The following is a 17,170-nucleotide window of genomic DNA, read 5'->3' as shown; positions in this document are numbered from 1 at the left end:
GAAAACTTACAGCCAGTTTCTTATTGTTATGGATAATTATGGTTCCCATACAATTGATCCACATGTTTTGGAGAGCCCCTGACCTTTCCTCCTGAACCAAAATGTCATTTTGCAAACAGGGGGAAAAAAATTCTAATGGGCCGATTGCCATGATATTTACAGAGTGCATTCATGTGGATACACTTTTTTACTAACCCAACCTCTCTCCTCTGGAGCCACTCTCAATTATAATTTACAAGTTCAGCCCTTAAACAACAATGATACACTTGTATAGTAAGGAGATGAACACTGACGTTGACAACATTACAACTTTTGTTCTGTTTATTAACACATTAGTTATTGTTGCAAAAAAACCATAAAGCTAACAAAACGGACATCCAGAAACACACGCACTTTTGTCCTGCTTCTACATTGGCTTTTGAGAACAACATGTACTCAGTCCCAGCAGCGCCTGAATGAATGACTGTGTTCTCCGTCCTGCACAGAGACGCAGATCATGCTGGTTGTCTGGGAGGAAAACAAAGCTTGAGACCCAAGATGAAGGCAGAGAAGGAGGCTCCTTCAAAAGCTAAAACAATTTCCCAGATTTTAATGCTCATGTGTCTCGGTTCCTTCAATTCAGGTATGTTGCATTTTCTACTTTTTGGATTTGCTTAAGGTTTGCATAACAATGGTAACTTGCAAGTTAATGCATTTTGGAAAGGTTTAAGATTGTCTTAGTTTACATTGTGGTATAGAAATAAGGAAAAGCTGAATATGAAGTGCGTTATTATCAGTTTTTCGTTTGTTTCTTGGTGTTAGAATGAGGGAATCAAAAATTACAAGCTGCAGATATAATTTAAGTAATGCAGTGTGAATCATCACCAACTTGCTGGATAAATACAATCAGAGGGTCCTCCTAGTAGCATATGCAACTAAACACTTTTAGTGTTATTTATTACTGCTGTTATTTCACAATACTAGCTGAATTCTGGAAGAAAATCATAAAAAAGGAGCTGGGTTTTTATTTAAAATTTGCATATTTACTATTAATATGAATATGAATTGAACATGTAGAGGGTTTAACGCAATATGTTATGACCAGAGGTTTGTGTTTAGTTTTGCAGTGCTCTGCATAATATTGTGTAATCTTCAATGTCAGTTAAATTGACGCCTCTTTGAAACTGAAACCTGATCATCATGGACATCACAAAGGTAGTAATTGTTGTTGTGGTATTGGATTGCATCAGACTGTGTGGGTGCTTTTCAATTCTTGTGCCCACCCTTATGTAAGGAATACAGTAATGTGCCTACAGGCTGAACCAGTGTTTACAGACATTCAGTAACTTTCAGCTGTGGCTGTCTCATCACTGAGTTGCTCTGTTTCTGCAAAGCTAGCATGGCATCTGGACTGCTCCCAGTGTTCTTTTCATGAACTGCCAGGAAGGAAATTTGAACAAACAATCCCCACTTTTGTTGGCTCATGCTGGCCCATCCCAAGAACTGACAGCTGTTACCATGGCAATGTAGCTCTGCCATGCAAACTGGATTCAGTATACAGCAGAGATGGGGCGTGATGCCCACACAAGCCTTCAGCTAACTACTGTATCACTCACTGTAGTTAAAAAAAACAACAATGATAAAACCGTCATGTATGGCGAGTAATGATTTCCATCTTTACTGGGTGCAAGAACTGTCAATTGTTCATAAAGCTATTGCAATAGACAATACCTACAATTACATTCAAATTGTATGATTCCACTGTACACAGTGTACTTATGTCCAATGCCAACATTCAAGCTGCCTTTATGTAGCAAGGCAGAATATGGAGGTCGGGGTGCTTGGTGGATGTGTAAACTTGCAATTAGTGTTTGTGATATTTTTCGTCATGTGCAGATTTTACATAAATAAAAAAGAAATTGAATATCAAAAAATGCGGAAGTTTGTCCTCTGTCCATTTTAGTTCATTTGTTTGAGAAACTAAACTTTGGCAATAAAATTACTAAGTAATTGGGGGGCTTTATAACTGAACATGCCCCATTGTTCCTGCAGATTTACTATTCTCAGCAACAAGATCGTTAAAGAGTTGACTATGTTAAACTATAAATAGTTGTTGCTATAACAGCTGTACACATCTCAGAGTATTATGGTAGGTAGATTCCTCTTGGTGTCTCTTCATCTATAAACACTTACTTCCAAATTTGTGAAATAACAAAAACATGACTACAAAGAATGATGTATATAGCACTTTGTCACATTTATTTCCTTTAAGCTATGGACTGTAAATAATCAATTGTTGACCTCTCTTGTTTGTTTCTCTGCAGGTGGGGTGCTGGCAGTGAACATGACCATCCCCAACACTCTCATTAGAGGCACAGTAGGGGGGGAGGCCCTGCTGTCCGTCCGCTATAGTAGCTTCAGCCTCGACCTGCCGGTCATCAAGTGGCAGCTCAAGAGGGAAAAGTCTGTCACTGTTGTCCAGTCGATTGGAACCGACATCATTGGGACCCTGAGGCCTGAGTATCGCGACCGCATCCTGGTATTTGAAAACGGGACTCTGCTTCTCCACAACCTCAGACTCTCTGATGACGGAACTTATGACGTGGAGATCTCCATCACAGATGACACCTTTACAGGAGACGGCAGCATTGAGCTCACAGTGGATGGTAAGAAAACAAGCTCTATTGTGTGATTTGTAAAATGAATGTAATGGTAAAGTCACACCGACTCACCATTTCACCTTTTTGCCGAGTGTTAGTAAAAGGAAAAGGACATGTTTAGCCAAGACAGGATACAGCGGAAAGCTGCTAACCCGGATCCATCAAGATTGAATTCATGATTAACTATCCTCTCACTCACATTAACAACATGCTGTAATGTTCTATTTGAACATTGTTTTTACTTTGAAAAGTCAGCCAACTTACTTGACAGATTTAAATGCCCTACACACCCACACAGGTGATGCTCGTTAAAGCATCAAGGGCAAGGAAACCTGGTTAAATGGAGTGCAGGCAGCATAAGAGGTTGTAAGTCTGACAATGAATGTCTATACTGACAATCATCAGGCAGCTGGTGGTAGAGATGCTGCAGCAAACTTTTGTTAATTTTTTCTAAAGTGAATACATTGTCACTCCCAATGTGTCAATTATTTTTTTTTTAAATAAACTTCCAATGTAGGTTTACTTTGATTTAAGGTTTACTAAAACTACATGGTTAAGTTTAAGGTACAAAAGTATTTAGAAAAAGATCCTGGTTTGGGTTGAAATCTGGGGGTTGTTAAGTAAAACAACTGTGTTTGTTTCGTAAATGGCATTAGTAAAATGTGGCAGTTACATAACAAGACTACAGTAAAATAAGTCAACATTGAATTTGTTTCACACGGGACAATCTTGTGTTTGTTTTGGAGCGCGTCCATTAAGAACAGTAAAAGATTCAAGGCAACAATAGCTGTTGTGTGAGCAGAACAGTATGACTGAGGTGACCACAGTGTTTTGGTGGAGGAGTGCAGGCCTGTCCTAACCGAAGAAGACCAGGGGAACTGTGACTTTTAAAATTGTGTATTGGAAAACTGATGAGAGGCTTATTTAGTTGTGTATTGTCAGCAGTTATGTTAGAAGTTGCAGTGCTGTCCCATCAACCTCCCAGAAGACAACGTACATCATAACCCCCATGTATTAGCTCATGCTCACCTCTAACCTCTCCAACCGCATTGTATGGTGGTAGAATAGCATCAGCCCTGCCCACATAGAGGCCTATGTGAAGGTCACCTGTATACTGAAGAAGAGTGGGAGGACGGAACAATGTTCCACAAGAGACAATCTGTGTCAACTATTTCCTCCTACTCTACTGCTGAGAATGCAATCCTCTGTCAACTGATGCCATACAGATTTTGTGGCATCTAAGAGCCATCTGCAATAAATAAATGTGCATCTTTCAGAAAGCCAAATGCCATGAATTTTTGAAAAAAATAATACCTTAATGGAACAGTGTGTAATATTTAGGGGGATCTATTGGCAGAAATTGAATATAAGTATGTTTTCTTTAGCGTATTATCACCTGCAAATAAGAAAAGAAGAAGTTGTGTATTCCCTACTTTAGAATGAGCCATTTATATCTACATATAACGGGTCCTCTTTACGGAGTCGGCCGCCATGTTTCTACAGAAGCCCAGAAAGGACAAACCGAACTCTGGCTCTAGATAGGGCCGTTCGCATTTTCATGTTTTGCATTGGCATGACCTTGAGAGAGTTACAGTAGTGAAGTAGCCTAATAAAAGCATTTAGGCAGTCTACAGGTCTGAAAAGAGGGAAACATTTTTATTTTTGCAATTAGACTAATGGATAAAAGAGAAAACTACTACTAAAGACAGACTTTATCTAGATTTCTTAAAGCCAAATGAAGATATAGGTCCAAAACATTTGGTGCAGGTTGGCAGTCTGAAAAGCATCCAAGGCACTCTGATTGCGGGTCAAAAATCCTAAATTAGTGCATGGATTACCAACGCGTTTTCATCATGGTATAAAATGAAATGAGGACAGATGTTTGCATTAAACTTCTTCAAGAGGTTATGTATCAGACGGAACTTTAACCAAGAAACTACTTACAAGAAATAACATATACTGTAGAAATTCACACATATAATGAAAAATAGGGACATAGAAAAAAATCAAGGGCAATCTGATACTAATATTCAATGCTGTGAATGAACATTTAGCTCAAACAGCCCTACAATGGGAAAATAATCATAATGGATCACCGTCAATAGTACTAAAGAAATAGCAACGACTGTAATGACAGATTCTATGAGGAAGGTATAATGTTAGTATAAAAAGACATAATATAGTGATATCTTCACTAAACTAAATGTAGGAACATCACATAAATGCTCTCACATGATATATTAATTATTGAAAGGGAAAGAAGTCTATTTCCTTGTTAAGGCCCAGAATAAAAGTTGGCCTGAGGGTACTAAGCCAAAAAGTTTCCCATTGTAGGAGATTCCTGTTCTTTTGTGTTTATTAACATATTGAAAACTATTGAATCTACTTTCGCCTTCATCCAGAGTCGATATCCAGGCCCTATATCCACATGGAATCCTTATCAGTACTGGAGCTCAGCGAAAACGTCATCCTCAACTGCTCCCATGACAACGGAACCAGGACTGCATACAAGTGGTTCAAAGGTGGAAAGCCAGTGACCAATGTGACGAGGTTCGTGTTGTCACCTGACCAAAAGCTCTTGACCATCACACGGGTGTTGATGGCAGATGATGACATCTACAGCTGCACAGTCGAGAATCCTGTGGGCAACATGACAAGTGTGCCAATCAGACTGACTGTCTACAGTAAGTGATGCTAGCTAAGCTCTACACTGTGACATGGGCAGTACAATAAGAGGTAGATATGTTCTCTTTACATATTCATCAGGACAACACAGAAGAGCTGTCCATGTGGAAGCCTTGAAACACGTTAAGAAAACATTTTGTCTATGCTAGCTGAAAGGCAAAATGATAATTATAATTACAAATATAGATAGCTATTTCAACCCTTTTTCTATAGATGGGCATACTTCATTGCATCCAACAAGTAGTTTTTTTAAATTTTCACTCAAAGTAACAAATGTTAAAGGTATGATATGTCACATTTTTATGGTGTGTGTGAACACATGGCATTCAAATTTGGCTCCTGCTCGGAGAGAGAACGGTGGTTGTAAAGCTCTGGAGCCATGTCTAAAAGTAGCTTTACTTGCAGATTTGTAAATATATATTCAACAATCATATTCCGTAAAATACTTTTTGGTATGTTCCTGTAATCTGTAAATTTTCTTAAACTGTAATTTTTCATACCCTATCAGGAAGAAGTTCCCTCTATATCATCCTTTCCACTGGGGGAATCTTCCTCCTCATCACTTTGGTGACAGTATGTGCCTGCTGGACGCCTTCTAAAAAGTAAGAATTGCTAAATAGGCTTTTAAATCAATCCCAAAATCCCACAAGACTGATTTTAAGAAATCAGGCAAATGGAGTGCAAATAAAAGAAACGCCACCATCTAACATCAATGCATTGACACTATTTTGTCTTTGTTAGGCGAAAACATCCAGCTAGAAAGCCTCACTCCAGCTTTTATGACCAGTTTGATCACTCACCAATCAATCAAACAGGTATAGTATACTTTACACTGAAATAAATATTCTACGGTGACGACAGTTGAAACTGGAATGATAACAATTTCAAAAGAAAGCGATGTGTGTGAATGACAGTCCAATGTTTTATACTTCTCCACAGATGATGTGCTTCCAAAAAGGAGAGACCATAATGGAATAAAAGCTGTTACTTCACTTTACATCCTGCAGGATGTAAAGTGAAGTAACAGCGGTGACGACAGTTGAAACTGGAATGATAACAATTTCAAAAGAAAGCGATGTGTGTGAATGACAGTCCAATGTTTTATACTTCTCCACAGATGATGTGCTTCCAAAAAGGAGAGACCATAATGGAATAAAAGCTGTTACTTCACTTTACATCCTGCAGGAAAAGGTATTTCTTATCATCACTATGACTCTTATTACATTATGTGACTCACCAAAGGAAGTAAGACACAAATCTGAAGCAACACTATTGAAAAAAAGACTGTAATACACTGAACTTGATTTATGACACAAATTAGATTACAACTGGATGATGACATCTTGATGATGATGATGATGATGTATGAGGTTGACCGGACCATGGAGTTCTGGCTGATGTGCAAATTAAAATACAAGGATCCAAGAGCTATTTGAGCATTTATTGGGTCAGGGGAATGGATGAGTGGATGTAGGCGGAATGACGTTTTTTTTTTTCTTACATATTCTTCTTACATATTTCAATATATTGCCATGCATCCCATAACTAAGAACACAAAGTACATAAGTTAGCTTACATCATAAACGCATCCATTTCAGGAATCCTTCCTTCATCAGCTTTTATAACAAACACAAGTAAATACTGGATAACAAAAGATACAACCACTTTCTCCCCAAACTGTTAACACTTTGCCGGGTTTACTGGTTTCAAATTTATTCGAAAGGAATGTATTTCAAACCTAAACCATAGATTCACAATAGAAATTTAATTGTAGAATATGAACTTTCTTAAAATGGATAATTGTTGCAGAAAATTGATTTTTGCTGAAGTCTTCCTGTTTTGCAGGATCCTTCAATGGATGACTCATCCAGCAACAGCATTGGATCTCCTTCTGAGCTTGACAACCCTCCGTGCTACACCAGTTCTCCCAACTACAACGAAACTCATACCCATTCTAATGGGTCCCCGGCCCACTCTTCCCACAGGTATACCTGAAAGCCCATCAGTTTAAACGCTCCACATGCAGCAAGTGGGAGGTCGGTCCTACTGTATGCTGCTCCTGACACTGGGTGGAAACTTCCTGCTCATCGGCCCGGAGTTTGGGAAAGATCGCTTTAAAGATCTTGGGTTTTACAATAATGTAATTACTGCCTGTTGATATGTTTTTATTAAGTAAACTGTTACTATAGGTTGTTTTTAAAGTTAGAGACACAGCCTGTAGAGTAATATATATATATATATATATATATATATATATATATATATATATATATATATATATATTTTGATGTACCACTAACCACCATTGTTGTTGTTGGTTACTAGAACTACAAAATCAAACATTTTGGAACGGGCATGGAGTCTGCGTGAAGCTGAGGTGGGGTAAAAAAGATGCAACTATAGTTTGATAATGATACTGTTATGCTCAATTCAAAATCAACACCAAACAACATGGGGTTAGTTCATTATTAAGAAATTACAGATTAAGTGGTGTTAAAGAAAAAATCACCCTCAGAAATGCTACTTTATTACTCTTTTACAGTGTTATGTGTGATACTGTCTCTATTGTTGATGAAATGAAATGAAGCTGTAACATTTTGTGAAATAATGTAAATTACTTTTTTAGTTATACTAGATGATTTAATAGCATGTTTAGGTGGCAGACAGAGAAAAGCCCAGTGGATGGAGGGTATTTCAATTTTCTACTTCAATAAAATGTGAAATATTTCTCAGGTGTCTTGTAATATTTCCACTATGTTTCTTGAGTCTTTATGTAATTTAAGGCGTGCCTCTTCTCATACTGTATTTACTCAAATATTTTCATGCTTTATTATTTTTTCACAATCTTGAAATCTAAGTGCCTGCTCCATCTTCTCAACATCCACTCAATTTATTCCTTCAATTCAAAATTTAAATTAGATTTAAGTCACAAATAAGCATGCTGTTAATTAAACTAAATACTTCCACGTGCATTTCCATCTTCAGGACCATCGTGAAAACCATAAATGGACTTTGTTGTTGCTATTGTATCCATTGTATTCAAGATTCCGGCTCCCCTGTTTGGACAACTAGAGTTAAAACATCGCATATTGTGGAATCTTTAACAAGTCCAGACATAAAACTTTCATTAATCCAATGACCATTGGTTTAATTTTAGTCTCATGTTTGTCAATGTTTATGTTATAATGCATCTTACCTGACTAACCAGATTTTGTTTATATATTACTGAGTTCCTCGGCTAACCTTGGCACCACGTTTCACACAGTCTATCTTTGATTTAATGAATCTGCAAGTAGGAAAAATATGGCTATTCAACCACGTAGTAAAGGCAGACGAGTATTCTTTCTCGTACTTTTATTTTGTTATGAATGTAATGCTGATGGTATCAGTGTGTGCCTACCTTAGTGTGCAGTGATCATGCTGTTTTTGAAAGTCTCAAAGCCAACCAATATGGATCGAAGCAGAACATTTCCTTAAATAAAAAGTTGTTGTGAATTTTGGATATTATTACATCTATGTTTTTAAAATAACTTTTGACCTTTGGACTTTACAATGCTCTAGAGTTTTTGGAAATGTTTGGTTCACACAAGTTGGTAAGAATCGCACAGCTATTCTACAAGTATTATACAATTCCCTGCTGAGCCTGCAACCGGTAACAATAACTTTATCTTCATCTCTTTCTCATCTTATGCCGACCAATCGGCGTGGAGCTTTTCCATCTTTGCCGAGCGGCCAATCAGGAGGATTTTCACAGCTCACCCACTGCTACCTCCGACGCCGAACCGCCCATATCGGGAACGAGCGATGGACTTTGTGAAGTTAGCGGAGGGATCGACGTGAGACAACTTACGGTTTTTAAAATAAGATATGAACAAAGAGTATGTACAAATATAAGGAGATAAGATTAATTTAAGTATATTCACATTAAGAATGAACCCAGTTACCTGCATCTTGTTACTTACAAGGAAATGCAACTAAATTGTGTTTGAAATGTCTTTATTCTTTGAATTAAAGGGTGTCTGGAAAGATAATTAACTGAATACAATCTGACTGACTTTTATATGTAGCTATACGTTGAGGAAATTTTTGACCACATCCATACAAAAAAATATTTTTTACGGTACCAATTGTATATTATGTTTTATATTTAACAAAGTAATAACTCCTCCATTTGTACTTTCAAATAGGTAATTTATTAGAATTTTTAAGGTGCTATGAAAATATTTTTCTCAATAATTCAAGAGTATAACTGATGAATGAAGATGATAAATCTCTGACTCAGCACAAACTAAAAATCAAACAATTTTACTGTACCAATTGAATGATATTTCAAAGTAAAAGTACTACATTTATACCGAGAAATAACAAATAACTGAATATTTGAGGTGCTATAAAAAGTATTTCCTGGCATTCCCAGTGGAAAAAAAGCAGGTATCCTTAGGTCGCTGGTTCAATTCCAGCTCGAAGGATGTACTTATTGTTGTTGTCCGTTCAGAATGGAAATATGTAAATGGGGCATATTATCAGTCAGAGAAAGATGAACAGGGATTTTAACGAATTTAGTTGTCAATGTTTTTTTCAACTACGTTTTCCATTAAATGTATTCTTAAAATAAAACAACGCCAAGGATGGAATACTTGACGCCAAGTTTTCTGTTGAAAAATGATTTTAAGAAAAATGTGAGCTTCCAGTACCCTTCGATAGCTCAGTTGGTAGAGCGGAGGACTGTAGGCATTTCCTGTCATTAAGCAGGAGGTCGCTGGTTCAATTCCCAGTGGAAAATGAAAGTTGCAGGTATCCTTATGGTCGCTGGTTCAATTCCGTTCCAGCTGATTTAATGAAAAAAGGATGTACTTATTGTTGTTGTCCATTCAGAATGGAAAATGTCAATTTGGTGTATTATCAGTCAGAAAGCATGAACTGGGATTTTAACTGAATTTAGTTGTCAATGTTTTTTTCAACTACGTTTTCCATTAAATTAATTCCAAAAATAAAACAACGCCAAGGATGGAATACTTGACGCCAAATTTTCCTCCATTATTCACTGTATGTTTACCTCAGCTTTTTCAGCCTTTGGAAAACAAATTTGGGTTTGGAATCAGTTCCAGCTTTGATCCACCCGCTAAATAAATGTGAGCTTCCGGCTCCCTTCGATAGCTCAGTTGGTAGAGCGGAGGACTGTAGGCATTTCCTGACATTCCCAGTGGAAAATAAGCAGGTATCCTTAGGTCGCTGGTTCAATTCCGGCTCGAAGGATGTACATATTGTTGTTGTCCATTCAGAATGTAAATGGGGCGTATTATCAGTCAGAGAAAGATGAACTGCGATTTTACCGAATTTAGTTGTCAATGTTTTTTTCAACTACGTTTTCCATTAAATGTATTCTTAAAATAAAACAACGCCAAGGATGGAATACTTGACGCCAAGTTTTCTGTTGAAAAATGATTTTAAGAAAAATGTGAGCTTCCAGTACCCTTCGATAGCTCAGTTGGTAGAGCGGAGGACTGTAGGCATTTCCTGGCATTCCCTGACATTCCCAGTGGAAAATAAGCAGGTATCCTTAGGTCGCTGGTTCAATTCCGGCTCGAAGGATGTACTTATTGTTGTTGTCCGTTCAGAATGGAAAGATGTCAATGTGGTGTATTATCAGTCAGAGAAAGATGAACAGGGATTTTAACGAATTTAGTTGTCAATATTTTCTTTCGTTTCCGGCTCAAAAGATGTACTTGTTGATGTCCGTTCAGAATGGAAATATGTAAATGGGGCGTATTATCAGTCAGAGAAAGGTGAACTGCGATTTTACCGAATTTAGTTGTCAATGTTTTTTTCAACCACGTTTTCCATTAAATGTATTCTTAAAATAAAACAACGCCAAGGATGGAATACTTGACGCCAAGTTTTCTGTTGAAAAATGATTTAATGAAAAATGTGAGCTTCCAGTACCCTTCGATAGCTCAGTTGGTAGAGCGGAGGACTGTAGGCATTTCCTGTCATTCCCCCCCAGTGGAAAATAAGCAGGTATCCTTAGGTCGCTGGTTCAATTCCGGCTCGAAGGATGTACTTATTGTTGTTGTCCGTTCAGAATGGAAAAATGTCAATGTGGTGTATTATCAGTCAGAGAAAGATGAACAGGGTGTATTTTTAGTTTTTATTGAGTTTTTAGCACATCTCAACTACACATAGTAAGATCAACTTGCAGATGTTAATTCAGTGCAGATAAAACAAACATACAGTAATGTACAAACAATTATAACAAAAACGGAGCCTGTGGGAAAACGTGTTTGTAGATAAAAAGATGAAATACATACCTATGTAAAGATTAAGCGCAGCTCAAGTAGCTGCCTTACACTTGAATGCAAACAGACTGAGCCAGTGTCCTTAAAGTTCGTCTAAGTAAAGTATCCACTTCTGCCATCTCTTAGCATACAAATCTAACCTCAAACGTATCACACAAGTCAGTCGTTCCATTGTCCTTATTTCCTGAATGACATCAAACCATTGTTGTTGTTTAGGTGAATCAGGTTTATACCAGCTTCTAGTTATGGTTTTCCTTGCTGCTGTAAGGAGTACCTTTACCAAGTATCTGTCCCTCTGTAGAGTAACCAGTGAAATGTGACCAAAGTACAAGACAGTGCATGACAAAGGAATCTTATATCCAAGCACAATAATTAAGATTAAATGTACATCTTTCCAAAATGGCTTCAGTTTTTCACAACTCCAAAAAATATGCGTGTGGTGTGCTTCTAAGAAAAATGCAGCCACACTGTCTCCAACATGGTTGGGGTGGAAGATGCTTTACTGCTGATTTTAGGTGTAATAAAAATCCGCACTGGTTTTTTCCAGTTGAAAACCCTCAATTGATGTGAACTTGTGGAAGTATGGAAAGTTTCAATGTCGTATATTATACATCTGATGAAATGTCTACATTTAATTCTTTTTTCCCACCTTAATTTTAGATACAATGTTGAGTTGCCCTTACATTCCATAATACTGTCATAAAACATGGAGATTACTTTTACACTTTTACTATTTGGTTTATATGCATTGCAGGTGGCGTGTCCAGACATTTTTGATAGGGGTGGCACCAGTGGGGCACTGACATATGCAGGGGTGGCATGAAGTGTGAGCAGGAGCGCGCAGACATATACACTCACGTATGCACACCCACACCCAGGTGTCGGCATAGCATTAATTTACCATTTTTGTATCCACAACCCATATCTACTTCACTTACTAACACTGCAAGCAAGAACAGACCTACTAGTCACAACATTCAGGAAAAGGCAACATACAAATGTGATTGAAAACTACCATACTTTATTCTAACTTCAACAGTACATACAAAAAAGACAATGCACTTTCTGAAGACTCTGGGCAAAATATTAACTTAACAAAACTGTGCAAAACTTAACATGTGCAACAATAAAGTGCCAACAAAATAAAGTGCCAACAAAATTAAAATAAATAAGACTCTTTGGGCAAAATATGACCTTAACAAAACTTAACATGTGCAACTAAAGTGCCAACAAAATAAAGTGCCAACAAAATTAAAATAAATAAGACTCTTTGGGCAAAATATGACCTTAACAAAACTGTACAAAAAAAAAAAAGGTAAAGCATACATACTGTGCTGTGTATGTGACGGTAAGGGGCCTTCATCACAGGAATCTTCGCCTGCCTCTGCAATAACACATAGGTTGTCATTAGAATGATAATAAAATGTGCCTAAAATATTAAGCATATGATACTTCATATGAAAAATGAATTGTTAAGACATACCAATAGGTCCGAGCCCGCCAAATGGGGCTGCCACACCACTATCCCCCTGTGCATGGCCTGCAGGAACCTCTGGATTGTCAGCAGCACTGGACACACCTGAAGCAATACAGAGATTGTATCATTCATTTATATGTCAAATTGTCACATTTAGGCTTTTCACACCAGCATTGTTAAAAAATGTGTCTACACGCTTGTTAAAAAATGTGTCTACATGCTTAATGACAGTATATGCCACTGTAGTATAAGTGAAATATCCCAGTTCGAATCAATGCACATAATGTTTTAAAGAAGGTAAATTCATACATACCCTGATCTGTTTGTGATGTTGAGGGTCTTTCCTCTTTACATCCACATGTACATCCACAGAAACTGTGATTAAAATGATAATACAATCAGCCTTTCCTTAGTAAACTAAGTGGTATGTTACAGTCAAACCAAATGAGTAAGTTCAAACATGAGAACAAACTTGAACCATCAGGATTTCACATACCTATGTGTACAGCTGAAGCTGAAGCCTGGCTCTCATCCTCTGACTGACTGCTCTGCCCCTGCTCTGGCTCTATTTTGGATTTCTTCCTTATGAAGAAATCCTTAATATTCTGACCTCTTTTCATACTGTAATAGTCCCATAATGCACGACATTATTATATGTTGTACAATAGATAATTGTGCATACACACGAATGATATTGATGTTACACGGGTCTAACATAACAATGTTACGCAGTACAGAATAGCTAAATGTTAGCTTTAGCATCGTTGACAGTCAAAACAGTGTTTGCTAATGAGATGAGATGATGACAGCCTTGTGCCAATTACAATAAAAAGAAATAAAACAAGACAGGATAAACGTTTAGCTTATTACCGTTACAGCTTTTAACTACAGGCACAGTAAGTGTAGTGAAATGTAGGTTACTCACATCTTTCTCGACGACGCTCCAGAAACGTGTTGCTTCCATAGACAGTTTGTTTCACGTGTAGGTTTGCTCAAACTTCTTCTTATTCTGGACTTTTTTTTGCAGGCTACATACTACTTTAGCGCATCTCTGCTGCCTCTCAGGTTTGAGAAGGAACTGCAACTCTAAACAAGCGTGCAGTTTACATTCAGTGCCGTGGATATTGGGGTGGCACTTGGGGTGGCCAATCAGATTTCAGGGGTGGCCCGTTCCATTCCCTAGGCCACTCCCTGAACACGCCACTGATGTCCATTCAGAATGGAATTATTTATAATGGGTTTATTATCAGTCAGAGAAATTTCCATCTTCATTTCTTTATTATAATAATCTCTAAATTGTATATACCTAAATAAGTCCCGATTATGAAGAGAAAATGTTTCTTTTAGTTTTTGGAAAGTCTGGAAAACAAAGTTAATTCTTTGTTTTTTTCCATCAGTGTACACACTGCCTTAATACCTTTTACTCCCCATTGCTTAAATATGGCATCATTTTCTCCTGGTTTAAATTGAGTGTCAAAGGCTAACCATCTAAGTGCTTTCTGGTCTTTCCTTAGTTTGAATTGCCTTACAAAATCAAACCAAAACTCCAGTGAGCCAGAGGTTATTGAATCTATTTGACTTTTGACTAATAGGGGGATTTCTTTTTCTCCTAAAACCGACTGGATCTGATAACCCTCAACATATGTCTCAATTTCCTTCCATCTAGCAAAATAGTTATCATTACACCACAGAAAAAGGGGACGGAACTGAGCTGCATAAAAGTAATCTTTGAGATTTGGGAGTGCCATTCCTCCTTTATGCTTGGCTAACTGCAGTGTTGTGTATCTTATTCTAGGCTTCTTTCCATCCCAGATAAACCTAGAAATAAGTCTATCCCAGGTAAAGAATTGGTGTTTAGGAATCCCTACTGGCAAGCTTGAAACAGGTATAGCAATCTAGGCAACATGTTCATCTTGATTACATTTATCTTACTGCCAAAATCCAATGGATAGGTGGACCATCGTTCAATATCCTTTTTAATATTCTGATTAATCAAATTATAGTTTGCCTCGTATAATCTGTTCAAATTTTTTGTAATGATTACCCCTAAATATTTTATTTCTTCCATATCCCATTTTAAATCATGCCTATGTTTTATTTCTTCTGAAGGCTTGTAATTAAATGACAAAAGTTGTGTCTTTGTAATATTTAGTTTGTAACCAGCATAATAATTAAATTCTTCGAGGATGTCCATCAATATGGGGAACGACTTCTCAGGATCCACTAAATGGACCAAAATATCGTCCGCGAATAAACTAATTAAATGATCTCTATGTCCAATTGTGATGCCATGTAGTTGTTCATGTTGACGGATTGTCTGGGCCAGGGGTTCAATATAAAAAGCAAATAATGTGGGGCTGAGACAACAACCTTGTCTAGTTCCTCTTTGTAATTTAAATGATGGAGATAATGACCCATTAATTTTAATTTTTGCTGTTGGTTGTTGATAAAGTGTTCTTATTAAATCAACAGATTGCTCATTGAAGCCAAATCGATCTAAAGTTTGATACAGGAATTGCCAATTGACCCGATCAAAAGCCTTTTCAGCGTCGAGGCTTAGCACTACTGCCTTTTTATTTTCCCTTTCTATTCTATCTATCAAATGTAGAGTCCTTCTAATATTGTCATGCGTTTGTCGGCTTTTTACAAATCCTGTTTGGTCCTCGTCTATTAATTCTGGGAGAATATTCTCAAGTCTTTTTGCGATAATGGCTGTGTACATTTTATAATCTACATTGAGAATTGAAATGGGCCTATAATTACTACTATATTCCCTATCTTTGCCCTCCTTTGGGAGTACTGTAATGACTGCCTCATTCCATGATGGCGGAAGTTTACATTCTCTTTTAATCCAATTAAATGTTTTTAGCAGGAGTGGAGCTAGTTCTTCTTTAAAGGTTTTATACCACTCCGCAGGGAAGCCATCACTACCTGGAGTCTTACTTGATTTTAAGTTGCCAATTGCATTATTTATTTCTTCTAGTGTAAAATCTGCTATAATGAAATCATTTTGTACCTTGCCAATACAAGGCAAATCAAGCTCATTAAGAAACATTTGCATGGCTTCCACTTTGGTATCGGAGGTCTCTGTATACAATTGTTTATAATAATTTAGAAAAATGGTCTCTATTTCCTGTGGTTGATATTTCAAATGATTTGTTCAGAATGGCTCCCGTAGCTCAGTTGGTAGAGCGGAGGACTGTAGGCATTTCCTGTCATTCCCCCCAGTGGAAAATAAGCAGGTATCCTTAGGTCGCTGGTTCAATTCCGGCTCGAAGGATGTACTTATTGTTGTTGTCCGTTCAGAATGGAAAGATGTCAATGTGGTGTATTATCAGTCAGAGAAAGATGAACAGGGATTTTAACGAATTTAGTTGTCAATATTTTCTTTCGTTTCCGGCTCAAAAGATGTACTTGTTGATTTCCGTTCAGAATGGAAATATGTAAATGGGGCGTATTATCAGTTAGAGAAAGATGAACTGCGATTTTACCGAATTTAGTTGTCAATGTTTTTTTCAACTACGTTTTCCATTAACTGTATTCTTAAAATAAAACAACGCCAAGGATGGAATACTTGACGCCAAGTTTTCTGTTGAAAAATGATTTAATGAAAAATGTGAGCTTCCAGTACCCTTCGATAGCTCAGTTGGTAGAGCGGAGGACTGTAGGCATTTCCTGGTATTCCCTGACATTCCCAGTGGAAAATAAGCAGGTATCCTTAGGTCGCTGGTTCAATTCCGGCTCGAAGGATGTACTTATTGTTGTTGTCCATTCAGAATGGAAATGGGGCATATTATCAGTCAGAGCATGAACTGCGATTTTACCGAATTTAGTTGTCAATGTTTTTTTTCATGTACGTTTTCCATTAAATGAATTATTAAAATAAAACAACGCCAAGGATGGAATACTTGACGCCAAGTTTTCTGTTGAAAAATGATTTAATGAAAAATGTGAGCTTCCAGTACCCTTCGATAGCTCAGTTGGTAGAGCGGAGGACTGTAGGCATTTCCTGGCATTCCCTGACATTCCCAGTGGAAAATAAGCAGGTATTATACCAACTAAGGTTCTTCCGT

General features: G+C 37.3%; 1 protein-coding gene, 1 long non-coding RNA gene and 4 other non-coding genes across 6 annotated transcripts; 5 read left to right on the top strand and 1 right to left on the bottom strand.

The window, feature by feature from the left end:
* The first annotated feature begins 2,205 nt into the window (after positions 1 to 2,205).
* hepacamb (hepatic and glial cell adhesion molecule b) lies at positions 2,206 to 7,525 on the top strand. The gene is made up of 7 exons (XM_054626495.1): positions 2,206 to 2,216; positions 2,304 to 2,645; positions 5,042 to 5,323; positions 5,833 to 5,926; positions 6,066 to 6,139; positions 6,442 to 6,515; positions 7,170 to 7,525. The coding sequence occupies exons 2-7, from the start codon at positions 2,324 to 2,326 to the stop codon at positions 7,317 to 7,319; spliced, it is 996 nt and encodes a 331-aa protein (XP_054482470.1). The 5' UTR covers positions 2,206 to 2,216; positions 2,304 to 2,323; the 3' UTR covers positions 7,320 to 7,525.
* A 2,946-nt stretch (positions 7,526 to 10,471) lies between these two features.
* trnay-gua (transfer RNA tyrosine (anticodon GUA)) lies at positions 10,472 to 10,580 on the top strand. The gene is made up of 2 exons: positions 10,472 to 10,508; positions 10,545 to 10,580. It is a non-coding gene; the product is annotated as a tRNA-Tyr (tRNA).
* A 217-nt stretch (positions 10,581 to 10,797) lies between these two features.
* Positions 10,798 to 10,916, top strand: trnay-gua (transfer RNA tyrosine (anticodon GUA)). The gene is made up of 2 exons: positions 10,798 to 10,834; positions 10,881 to 10,916. It is a non-coding gene; the product is annotated as a tRNA-Tyr (tRNA).
* A 351-nt stretch (positions 10,917 to 11,267) lies between these two features.
* On the top strand, positions 11,268 to 11,380 carry trnay-gua (transfer RNA tyrosine (anticodon GUA)). Its single transcript has 2 exons — positions 11,268 to 11,304; positions 11,345 to 11,380. It is a non-coding gene; the product is annotated as a tRNA-Tyr (tRNA).
* A 1,485-nt stretch (positions 11,381 to 12,865) lies between these two features.
* Positions 12,866 to 13,449, bottom strand: LOC129114055 (uncharacterized). Its single transcript, XR_008532409.1, has 3 exons — positions 13,411 to 13,449; positions 13,104 to 13,199; positions 12,866 to 13,004 (listed from the first exon to the last, which is right to left on the bottom strand). It is a non-coding gene; the product is annotated as an uncharacterized LOC129114055 (long non-coding RNA).
* Positions 13,450 to 16,728: 3,279 nt separating this feature from the next.
* Positions 16,729 to 16,847, top strand: trnay-gua (transfer RNA tyrosine (anticodon GUA)). Its single transcript has 2 exons — positions 16,729 to 16,765; positions 16,812 to 16,847. It is a non-coding gene; the product is annotated as a tRNA-Tyr (tRNA).
* The last annotated feature ends 323 nt before the right edge of the window (positions 16,848 to 17,170 follow it).

Source organism: Anoplopoma fimbria, chromosome 24 (genome assembly GCF_027596085.1).
Source record: "Anoplopoma fimbria isolate UVic2021 breed Golden Eagle Sablefish chromosome 24, Afim_UVic_2022, whole genome shotgun sequence".
NCBI classification, from domain to species: Eukaryota; Metazoa; Chordata; class Actinopteri; order Perciformes; family Anoplopomatidae; genus Anoplopoma; species Anoplopoma fimbria.
The sequence above is the reverse complement of the archived record's forward strand: the minus strand, read 5'-3'. Positions and strand labels throughout refer to the sequence as shown.

What these genes read in the sequence shown, in the direction of transcription:
- hepacamb (XM_054626495.1), top strand. Translation starts at nt 2,324, where the DNA reads ATGACCATCCCCAACACTCTCATTAGAGGCACAGTAGGGGGGGAGGCC. An exon ending in AATCAGACTGACTGTCTACA is followed by an intron (nt 5,324 to 5,832) that starts GTAAGTGATGCT and finishes ATACCCTATCAG; the next exon opens with GAAGAAGTTCCCTCTATATC. An exon ending in TTTACATCCTGCAGGAAAAG is followed by an intron (nt 6,516 to 7,169) that starts GTATTTCTTATC and finishes CCTGTTTTGCAG; the next exon opens with GATCCTTCAATGGATGACTC.